The sequence below is a fragment of the Antechinus flavipes genome, chromosome 4 (genome assembly GCF_016432865.1).
Source record: "Antechinus flavipes isolate AdamAnt ecotype Samford, QLD, Australia chromosome 4, AdamAnt_v2, whole genome shotgun sequence".
NCBI lineage: Eukaryota > Metazoa > Chordata > Mammalia > Dasyuromorphia > Dasyuridae > Antechinus > Antechinus flavipes.
The window spans coordinates 419,654,023-419,666,142 of NC_067401.1; the positions used below are offsets into that span (position 1 = coordinate 419,654,023).

Sequence of the window (12,120 nt, forward strand, 5' to 3'; positions counted from 1 at the left end):
TATGCTTCTTACTAACTTTGTAATCCTGAGCATATCAATTAACCTGTGTTTGCCTCAGTTTCCTCAACTGTAAATTCGGGATGATAAAATGCCTAACTCATATGGTTGTTGTTAGAATTAAATGACATATTTGTAAAAAGAAAAAGTGTTTAGCACAGATTGCAATATAGTAATTGCTACATAAATGCTTCTTCCTTTCCACTTTCCTAAATTTCAGTTTTCTCATCAATTAAATAAAGGGTTCAAAATTAGATTCTTAGAATTTGTTTCTAATCATTTAACTAATACATACATACATACATACATATATATATATATATATATATATATATATATATATATACTCTTATCTTTAATCATCACAAGAAAAAAATTTGAATTGAAGCCTCCTTCTTTTTTGATATCTCCTTCAACAATACTACTATGTACACAGGAATCTCACGTAGTATAAACATCCCCAGATTAGAAGATAAAATTGTCAGACTGCCCTAAAGGAAAGCTTTCTTGAGAAGAGAACATAATGGCCACAAGACCTTAGGAAAGGAGATTATGGAAGCCTAGACTGGAGAGGGAAGCAGGGATAGTATATCCTGATAGCTAGCAAGGAGGGAGAAAAGAGAAAGAAGAATCGCTCTCATGTCAACACTTGAGACAAATGTCCTAATAACCCTCTGTAGCTTCATTTTCTGAGCTCCAAACAAGGAACTAACTATGATAGGCAAATTTATCAATTTTTAATAAATTCTGAATCATTAAAATCTACATATCATCTTTTTTATGTCAAGTAAATCTGCTGCTTCCATTTCCTAAACAAGGAAGAGCATGATGAATAAGGGTATGGTTACTTAGAGACAAAAGTTTCAATTAAAAGACTGTATTGCTCAAGGGGTAAGGGAATTCAGGTCATAAGGGGTAGGATGGCAGTGGTCAGGAATCCCTTTGTGCCCAGAATTTGAGGGTTTCATAGTTTATAGCGTGTTCATATATACAACTGTGTTTGATATAGATCTGCCCATACAGACTCGTGCCTAATTTATTTTTTAGTAAATGCACATGGCTTAAGAATCTCAGTCAGCTCCTCCAGTACCAGAGAGAGACACGGGTGTCTGTCAGCTTGCCTGTTAACATGTTACCCTATTACACTGATTTGCTTGCTAAGAGTAAGCAGCCAATTTGCATTGCTTCTGTCAATCACATGTGGCTTGGAAACCTCCATGCATTCCAAATATATTCTGTGTAAACTAGAGAATCATATCCTATTTCCACTGGTTGAGATGCACGCACATAAAAGTTGTTTTTCATATAGTGTCATATCAAAGGGGGGAAAGAGGAACCAGTAATGATCAGTTAATCAACCTCCCTGTTAGTATTAGGACAGGCTGCTTTATGCATTCAGATTGTTGCTACGCTTACAATTTGGTATCTCTGAGCTATATGATGTAAAACATAGAATAGTCTTTACCTCTGGATAATTTGTAATGTGCTGATTTCTTTGAGGTTCCCGTGAGATTTGATCTCATTCTGAATAAATATAACTTACTATTGTGTGTTTTGTCAAAAAGAAAAAAAAAAAAAAACCTCCAGAGGTTTCTGGAATGAGAGTGCTCATAAATCTCAGAATATCACTCAATTGACTTTCAGCAAATAATAATAATAATAATAAAAGAAAAATTAAAATCAATTAAGAGACTGAATGGACCTGAATGTCCCGTCCTATACTGGACAAAAACCCCAAGGAATAAAGTTTAGCTTAGTAGGTTACCAGGAGTTTTGAGATAGAGGGGAAAAGAAATAGGTAAGTTTTTCCCACTGGTGAATTGGGTAAAAAAAAAAAAGATATTTTGGAACTAAATAAAAGTTCTATTCAAACAAAAATACAAGTACCTGCCATGCTAATGCTAACAGATCATGTGAGATACTGTTCCTTCAGTTCTTCTTTCCTCTCCCCCATAAGAAAACAGAGGATGCCAAACCTGACTTGAGATGTAATAAAAAATGCCTTTTTGTATAAATTGTGAACTAGTAGGGTGCCATATATTGAAGGCAGGACTGATATAGAAAAGAATTAAAAAATAGGATAAAAAAAGGATAAAAAGAATAAGAATGACTAAATAATAACTAATTATTTAGTAGGAGCTAGTTGGAGGAAGAAATGATAATAGTGAAATATTACTGTAAGACCTACTCATTTATTTATATTTGTATTAATGCTATTTGTAACTGATATAGTCTTAAATCACTCAATCACATTGAATCTCAGTTTCTTCATCAGTTAAATGTGAGATTTAGATATAATTCATCAGCCTTTATGTGTGTGTGTGTGTGTGTGTGTGTGTGTGTGTGTATTATCAACACAACTTCAACAGAATGAGAAATTCCAATCAAAATAACTATAGAATGTATAAAACGTTGGGGGATCTACTTACCAAAAAAAAATACAGAAATTTTATGAATTCAACTACAAAATTAATAATCTTCTAAATTATGTACGTCTATCTTTATTTCTGTGAAGAGTATTTTGTATTACTCTATAAAGATAGACCTACATAATTTAGAAGATTATTAATTGGATCATGATAATAAAATGACAGTACTACCTAAATTGCTTTATTTATTCCAAGCCATATAAATCAAACAAATAAAGAGATCCTTTATAGAGCTAACAAAGATAATTACAAAATTTATCTGAAACAATAATAGATAACAAATCCCATGAAAATCCTTTTTTTTTAAAGAGTAGGTAGGGAACTTAGTAATAAGTGACCTCAAACTATATTATAAAACAATAATGTTAAAATATTTGGTACTGATTTAAAAAAATAGAAAAGTTGAGCACAAATTATAGTAGCAAATAAACAAAGCATCACAGTATTCAATCAACTCCAAAGTTCAACTATAAGAGTAAGGAATCAGTATTCAACAAAAAAAAAAAAAGTTGGGAAAACTAAAAATTTAACAGAAAGTGAATTTGGACTAACATCTCACATCATCTTCTACAATAATATCCAAATAGATGCAAGACTTAGATATAAGTCTTAGCTATCCATAATAAATTAGAGTTCTATGATGAGGGAGAGGAGGCAAGTTCTTAACCAAGTAGGAGGTATATTAAAAGTGAAAGTTAGCTGAGAAATTTTGTCAGTGAATTCTTGATAGTATCTAAGATCTATAGAGAAATGATTCAAATGTATAAAAACAAGAGTTACTTCCTAATAAGTAAATGGTCAAAAGATATCATTAGACAGTTCCCAAAATAATGAAAACAAACTATCAACAATCACATGAAAAAATTACTTCAAATAACTAACAATAAAAGAAATGCAAAATAAAACAACTCATGTCTTTTTTGTATTTTGTTAATTTTTAGGTTATATACATATATTCATTTTTTACATATTTCCATACAAGCCATATTGGGAGAGAATAAAAATCAGAAGAAAAAGGAAAAACCATGGACAAAAGAATTAAAAAAGGGAAAATAGTATGTTTTGATCCACATTGAATCTCCACAGTTCTCTTTGGATGTAGATGGTGTTTTCCATCCAGAAGTTATCAGAATTACCTTGGATCTCTGAGTTGCTGAGAAGAACCAAATCTATCATCATTGATCACACAATCTTGTTGTTGCTATGTACAGTGTTTTACTTGCTTCACTCTGATTAGTTCATGTAAATCTTTCCAGATCTTTCTAAAATCAGCCTATTCATCATTTTTTATAGAACAATAATATTCCATTATTATCATATAACATGACTTATTCAGCCATTTCCCCGATTGATGAGCATCCATTAGTTTTCCAATTATTTTCTATCACAAAAACATTTTTGCACATGGGGTCCTTTTCCTTCTTTTATGATTTCTTAGGGATACAGACCAGTAGTATACTTCATGCCCTTTTTAATTGGCAAATATGACTAAAAAACAAAACAAAATGTTGGATGGGATATGTGAGGAAATACACACTTATATACTGTTGTTAAAGCTGTAAATTGATCCAACCATTCTGGAAAGCAATTGAAAAATATATCTAAAAAGCAACTAAACTGTTCATACATTTTGAGTGATATTACTACTAGGCATATATATCCTAAAGAGGTCAAAAACAGAGAAAAAGGATCCATATTTGTAAGGATATTTAAAGCACTACTTTGTAAGTTGCAAACAAGAGGAAGCTAAAGGGTTGTCTGGAGAATGATAAAAATATGGTTTAGGAATATAATGGAATATTACTTTACCATTGAAATGTCCAAAGGGATTGAGACAGAGAAACTCAGAAAGACTTGTAAGAACTAAGGCAGAGGAAGCTGAGTAGAACCAGGTGAACAATTTGTATGATTAAACATCAAAAAGCAACTGTGAAACAAATACTACTATCAATGCAATAGCCAACCATGACTTCATAGGATTAATGATGAAGTATATTTCTCAACTCTTAACAAAAAAGGTGATTGACTAGAAGGGTCAATGAAACACATATTTTTGAACATGGAAAATGTATGGATTTGTTCTGATTGGCTATGTTAACTTGTCACAAGAGAGAGTTTATTGGACTGCCAGTTATTGCAATATAAAAAAATGTTCTAAATTATTTTTGAGTAGAGAAATAAATGAAAATTAAATCTTGGATACCACCTTGTACCTATCAGAAATAACAAACGCTGGAGGGAGTGAGGAAATAAACTATTGGTGGAGTTATCAACTTGGTCCAACCAACCATTCTGGAGAACAATTTGGAACTGTGCCTAAAGAGCTATTAAACTGCATACTTCTTGTATACTCACCAATAGCATTACTAAATCTGTACTACAAAGAGATCAAATAAAAGAGAAAAGGACATACATGTACAAAAATATTTATAGCAGCTCTTTTAGTGATACCACAGAATTAGAAATCAAAGGGATGTTTATCAATCGGTTAATGGTTGGACAAATTGTGGTATAGAATTGTCTTGGAGCACTATTTTTCTATGAGAAATGATGGGGAATGGGGCTTCATGGGAAAGAAAGTGATAAGACCTAGATAAACTGATGAAAATTGAAGTGAAAAGATCTTGTGCACAGTAACAGTAATGTTGATCAACTTTGAAAAACTTGTCTACTCAAATTAATACAACAAAATCAAAAAACTCATGATGAAAAAAATCTATCCATCTCCAGAGAAAGAAGTGATGAACTTTGAGCTCAAATTGAAGTATAATTTTTTGACTTTTCTTTTTTTTTGTAATGGCTAATATTTATATGTTTTCCATGGTTTCACATGTATAATTGATATCATTTTGCTTTTCTTCGTAGTAGGTGGGGAAGGCACCGAAAGGAGAGAGAATATCTAAAACTTAAAATTTAAAAAAGAGAAAATAATCCTAAAAACAAATAAATAATAATGAGAGAATAAAGCTCTTTGTAATTTGGGAATGATACTAAAAACAAAAAAAAAAACAAAAATGCTTATGTTATGATAATAAAAGTTTAATATGTAATCCTTTAATTCTCCTTTTAATGTATTTATTTTAAAATTAAATACAAAGTAGAAAAAAGATTGTTGCGCATAGCAGAACATGAGAGAATTTTGTTCCCTTTTGCATAAGGAAATGTACAAGTTTGTTATTGCTTATAAAATGAGGGGGATGGATGAACTACATGATATCTAAGATCCTTTCCAATTAAATCCTATGATATTTACTATTATATGAAAGAGATCCAGGTATGAGTCATGAGTTGATACTCTTAGACTATACAACGGAACTAAAAGATTAATAAATCAATAAAGAAATCAATTGGCAAGCAATTATAATTTGTTAGTCATTATGATAGGTGTTGAAGAGGAAAAGAAAGAAGAGTTTGAGAAGAAAGGAGAAGAGAGAGAAGAACAAGAATGAGAGAAAGAAGGGAAAGAAAAAAGAAATTTGAAAATACATCCACCAGTGATAAGACATAATTTTCAACTCAACTTGACCAGTGAGAGGGGACCTATTCAGAGGCCGCTAGGAGAGAAAACTTCAAAACTAGAGTGAAAGATAAATCTAAGATATTAGGAGAAATATGAGGGTGAGGGCAATGTCATAAAGGGAAGATAGCTTCAGTGTCTCAAGATACAAGACACAATGCCAGTTGAAGACTGGAATTGGAACAGGTGAAGACTGGCACCAAGTTTTTTGAAATAAGATCCATAGTTTAAGTTTTGGAATTAAACTAGCATCAAGAATAAAATCTGATAAGTGATCACTCAGAATGAAATAAGTAAGAAAGAGTAGAAATAACTCTCTACATAGAATAAAAATAACCATGTAACCCTGGCCCATGTTTCATAATGATGGAAAAATATTTTCCTCTGCTTTGGATTTTCAACAATTATATTTATGTAAAATGTGCTCCTTGAAAAAAGAATTTATTATTAGTTGTCTATAGTTCACAAACTACCATGCTAGATATTGTAAAAATATTTTTTTAAATAGATGAAACATGATGTCTCATTGAGTCATTCATTTCCAAAAAAATAAATAAAAATAAATAGATGAAACATGGATATCACCCTTGTAGAACTTACCAATATTCATCCACATTTACACAACTCTGCATGTACATATCTGTCTCAATACATACATACATATATATAGATATATAAATAGATATAGATATGATTTCATTGATGTGGGTACCCTTTTCATTAGTGAAGTTTACAATTATCCTATAACTTGGTTAAATGGTATAGAAGTACTAATGGGGCAACAAAAAGTCTTTCTCATTCAGTCAGCCTGATGAAATATCTTTCCTGTGTTTTGCTTCATTAGTCCTAAGAAAGATGACAGACAAGTTCTTGGCATCAAAGTCTCTCCAAACTTCCAAGACCCAGTCAAATTTGAGCTCCATTGGCATTGCCTTTAGAAACCAATGTGATTTTCATGCCACAATGAAACATTTGAGGGGGGAAATTTTTACACACACACACACACACACACACACACACACACACACACCTGCAAGCTGATTCAACAAGAAACAACTAGGGAAATTGTATGAACAAAGAAAGGCAGGAAGGGAAAGGCAAGACAATGTAATGAGGATAGTGATCAAATATCACTGAAATAGAAAGTGTGGAAAAGGGAATAATGAGATATAAATAGAAAAATCTGACCAAGCAAAGAATAAATTCTAAAATACAATACTCATGTTCTCCTTCATAAATGTTGACATTCTATTTTAGTATCCTGAATAATTTTATTAGTCATACTTATGGAGTTATAACTACTGAACACCCATCTTAAAACATGGACTTCACTAGCAAGAGAAAGAAGAGCATAAAGAGACCATGTACCTTGATTGTTGGTGTCCATGTCCTTCATGACCCGGGATACAGTTGTTGGGGACTGATGGGTTAATATTTAAGGAAGTCCTTAGGGCCACTGCTGAGATTCCCACAAATGGTGAAGAAAAATTAAGCAGCACTGCGGTGATTCGGTGAAAAATAAAATTCAGATTGTGGGTCACATTAATTGCCAATGGGTTATGTTGGCATGATAGTTCATAGGTTCCTGCAGGGGAAAGAAAGGATGCTATAAAAGAACTTCAAACTGTAACATCTGACCAGGAAATTTATTGGCAATGCAGAGCAAAAAAACTTAGTTCTTACTAAATATATATATATATATATATATTTAAATTTTGTGTTTAATAAAATATAAAAAAAAATCCAGCTAAAACCATGCCCACTAAATGCAGTCACTGTATATTATGTTGTCCATCTCAGAGAAGAGGATAAAAAGGAGGAAGGAGCACAAGTTCATGGCAGCGGAGAAGAGCAACACAAGTGGTAAAGGTAGAACTATAATCTTGATAGATGGAACTTCCTGGTGGAGTCAGTAAGCCTGGAGCTGTATGTGCCAGCAAAAGGAACTTTTTTAATGTTGGTGATCTGATTGGTTAGTTTCCCCCAGCTTTCTGGAACATGTTATTTTAGAATTGTAATGCTAAAAGAGTCTAAAATGGGATCTTGTTTTGAATATTTTCAATGCCAAGATCCCTTTCTCAACTAGATCTTTGTGGTAGTTCATGCATTTCCTTCTGGGTCGGTCCCTTTGGAAAGATCATGAGAAAAGAACAACCTACCTAATGTTTGTAGGTAATCAGTGATTCTCAACCTCTTATATTGAGATGGAGAAAAAATGACATATCAGTCTCTCTCTGGATAGTAAGAAAAAAACAAGTTATTAGCCTGCTCAGGAGCAGTTCTTTGGGGTATTCCATTAAGGTTTCTTTCATTCTATATTGAGGAAGGACATAAACCCAGAGAAGAGGAAAATAACTCATCAAAAAATATTTTCCCTCCATATTTAAATTATATTTTAAATGTTTTCATAACCATTATTTTAGCTTATCCTCACAGTTTTGTTTCCGCTTGCCTACAGAATAAAATATTAACTCTTTTTTAGCTGTTAAACCCTTCCTAATTTGTCCCACAATTTATCTTTCCAGACTCATTTTCTATTATACATCTTCCCTCACTTTGCAATCCTTTGAAGGTGGCCTACTGTCCCTTCCTTAGGACACTTCATTTCTCATCTCTATGTCTTAACATTAGCTTTCCTCCATACATAGAAAGTATTTCTATCTTTACCTTTGCCTAATGGAATCCTTCAAGATGTAGATCAAACATAATCTTTTATGTGAAGCATTTCCTGATGCCTTGAAATATTAATGTCATCCTTATACACACACACACAAATACACACTTTTATGTAGGATATATGTATATGTACAGATATACATATATGTACATGTATAGTGCATGTAGAATTATATAATATATATTGTGAATGTGTGTATTTGTATGTAGTGCCCTACCATATATTTAACTCCATTGTTGTATTTATCCTCTAGTTATCAGTCTGTATATAATTATTATCATACAGATATGTCTTTTTTGTTGTTGTTGTTGCCTCTCTAACTAGAATATAAGTCGCTTGGGAGTAGACTGTTACATTTGTTTTATTTATAATCCCAGTGTCTAAGCCAATACCTGGTTATGTAATTACTGAACAGTAAGCATTTAATAAAGGCTTAGTGATTGATTTAATGAGCATCACTCTGAGATAGATAGAAGTTAGCATTATAGAAAAAAGTATATAACAAGATGAATTCAGATTTTGGCCAAGTATATGTAGGTCATAGACATAATTCCAAAAAAAATAGAGTGGAATAAATACTATTGGCTGTATTCTATATGTGATTTCATTTACATTTGGTTTTTCTTTTTTTTTCCCATTTTCTTTCTTTCTTTCTTTCTTTCTTTCTTTCTTTCTTTCTTTCTTTCTTTCTTTCTTTCTTTCTTTCTTTCTTTCTTTCTTTCTTTTTTTCTAAAGGAAATGTTCAGTATATAAGCGGTACAGTAAAAGTAAGAAAGGATCAAAATGGAAAGAAAGAATGAGTCTCCCTCATTTGGGGGTTCCTGAAATCTTCTCTGTGACTAGCATTCCTCCTATTCACAAAGAGAGAAAAGTAGCACTTACCAAGTGAATGGTTTTGTCCATTGGCGTCACTCAAATGAAGAGTCACTGTTGGCCGCTGCTTTTCACCATGGACCATACCATCAGATGCCAAGAAAATGAAAACTGTGGTGGCCACACCAGGTCTGTCAAAGCATACCTAGGCACAAGTGCACACATAGATGTGACTCATAATCTATTTTTATATCAATAAAAAATCTACCACATTACAGTAAAGGAGCCATTAAAATGGTTCTAGTCTACCAAACACTATCACTATCAACACACAAAATTGTAGTATGACATATTTCAATCAGACATAATGAAGAATAATCTGCTTTTGAATAAAGATTAATGCTGAACTCTAAAGGAATTTGTGGATTTTTTGTACTCTAGAGAACTTCAGGCAAGGAACATATCCTCCAGACCATAAGAGGGAGGGAATGAGGTGGAGGGTGAAGCAGGAGCAGAACAAAGCATTTTCCAGAAACCAGGAAACTCAATAGAGTTCTCATGGTGATGACAATATAGGGCAAGAAAGTAGAAAGAGACTGGATATGGGAAGTATGATTTGCTGAGATCATAGCTTGAATTATCAGTGTCTTCTCCACCACTATGATTATGTTACCACCAGAACAGGTTATACACTCACTAGAAATCCTATCCCTCCCTGCAACCAGAAATTACTTAGTTATGATTCAGACAACTGCCTGGAGGCAGGAATACCAGATGCTTTCCTGAAATCATTTTGTTTCCTAGAATGTAATGATTTTAATGATTAGAGGGCAGCACAGTACCATGGAAATAGCAGAGACCATAGCTTAGAATATTGGTTCTGCTCCTTTCTATCTTCATGATTCTGGCCAAGGTGTTTGCCCATTTTTAAGCTGAAGGTGAGTTGAACTAGTTAAACTCTTAAGTTTCCTTCCAATTCTGTATCTATAAATATATCTTGGGCTCTGTACTCTACATATTTAAATACAGCCTTTTTTCCCCTGAGGCAATTGGGGTCAAGTGATTTGCACAGGGTGACATAGCCAGGAAGTATTAAATGTCTGAGATCACATTTGAACTCAAGTCCTCCTGATTTCAGGGCTAGTACTCTATCCACTATGCCACCTAAGCTGCCCCTGCAGTCTTTTTTTTTTTTTTAATAGAAACTGCTCTCAAAGACAATGAGTAACAAAGTTTTATACTCCCCAACTTTGCTACTTTTTATCTATTTCCTCTTAAACACATTGGAACTGATCTCAATTGCTATTGAAGACAAATTTCCAACTTCTTTGGTGCATATATATAATGTAATTCATCAGTATTAAGATGATTTCAATGGAATCATCCATGAAACAAAAGTGATTAACTTCCCCAAAAAAATCTGCCCCCCAAAATCAGAGCAGGATGTAACACCCAATAAGAGGGAAATTAATGTGATGAGCTCCCATATACTAAAAGCTACTCGATCTGTTTAACCAATTTGTGGTTTCTCTCTATCACCAAAGCAGTCATTTGTATAATGTGTATGGTTGATTTAATCAATACAACCTGATAAATGCAGGAAGGCATCATAGCAAAAAATCTCTCACTTCAACATCATCCCTGCTGAGGAAAAATGATAACTGTCCTCTATTTCATTTCCATCCTTCCCTTTATCCTTTATCTTTTTGTCATGACAAAACTATCTAAGGGAGGGAAGGAAAGGAGAGAAAGTGGAGGGGAAAAGAGGGAAAGACAGAGGAAGAGAGAGGTAAGAGAAAAGGGAGAAAAGGGAAGGGGAAGAAAGGGAAAGAAGAAAATACCTGGACCCATCGTGTACAGATTGTAGCAAAGAGTCTTAGAATCATCTATGTGTATCTAGAAGGGGTCTTATACCCCACTGAGTCCAATTTTATTATTTTACATTTGAGAAAATTGAGATTGAATAAGGGTAAGTAATTTGCTGAAAGTCACATGTAGTTTACAAGTTAAGTTTTGAACTCATTATGGTAAAAAGTCCATCTATCTATCCACTAAATCTTCTTAAACTGCGAGTCACCACCCATATGGGGATAACTGAATGGGGAGGTCACAAAATTATGATTTATTATCAATAAATATTTGATTTGTACAGTTATTTTACATACCTATAAACCCAGGGTCATGCAAAAATTTCTCAAATAAAAAGAGGTTATGTCAAAAAAGTTTATGAAGCTTTGCATTTTATCAACCAATTCTTTAACACTGAATCTTCTGGAACAGGCTAGTTTGGGGTCATTTAAGAACAAAATTTGAAATATCTCACAAGGTAACCAAAAAACCATTCCAAAGACCTCAACCCTGGGTGCACTGGAACAGAAAAAAACTTCAAAGTCCCCAAAGGAACTTTCTTAACCTTTTCCATTTCGTTGAGAGAGAGAGAGAGAGAGAGAGAGAGAGAGAGAGAGAAGAGAGACCTGCTAGATGAAAGCTTGGTACTGGCAGAACAAGTCTCATCAGGATACAAATACAAAGACCAAGTAAGCATATGGTGGCTTCCATCCAGCAAGCCTTAAATCTGATGGAAGGGAATGACTGCAAGGAAGGACAGGAAAAATTAATCTTCTCATTGCCTCTTCCTGGTCTCTTTACTAACACCATCCATCAGGAAACCAGCTGGTCTAGTGGTT

General features: G+C 33.2%; 1 protein-coding gene across 1 annotated transcript in view; it reads right to left on the minus strand.

Annotated features, from left to right (window-relative positions):
* The window catches only part of PAPPA2 (pappalysin 2), a 385,692-nt gene that overhangs the window by 172,474 nt on the left and 201,098 nt on the right, over nt 1–12,120 (minus strand). The window contains exons 12-13 of the mRNA XM_051998898.1: nt 9,503–9,638; nt 7,312–7,528 (exon numbers count right to left, since the gene is read on the minus strand). Of these exons, the coding sequence (XP_051854858.1) occupies nt 7,312–7,528; nt 9,503–9,638 (353 nt within the window). The remainder of the gene's footprint in view (nt 1–7,311; nt 7,529–9,502; nt 9,639–12,120) is intronic.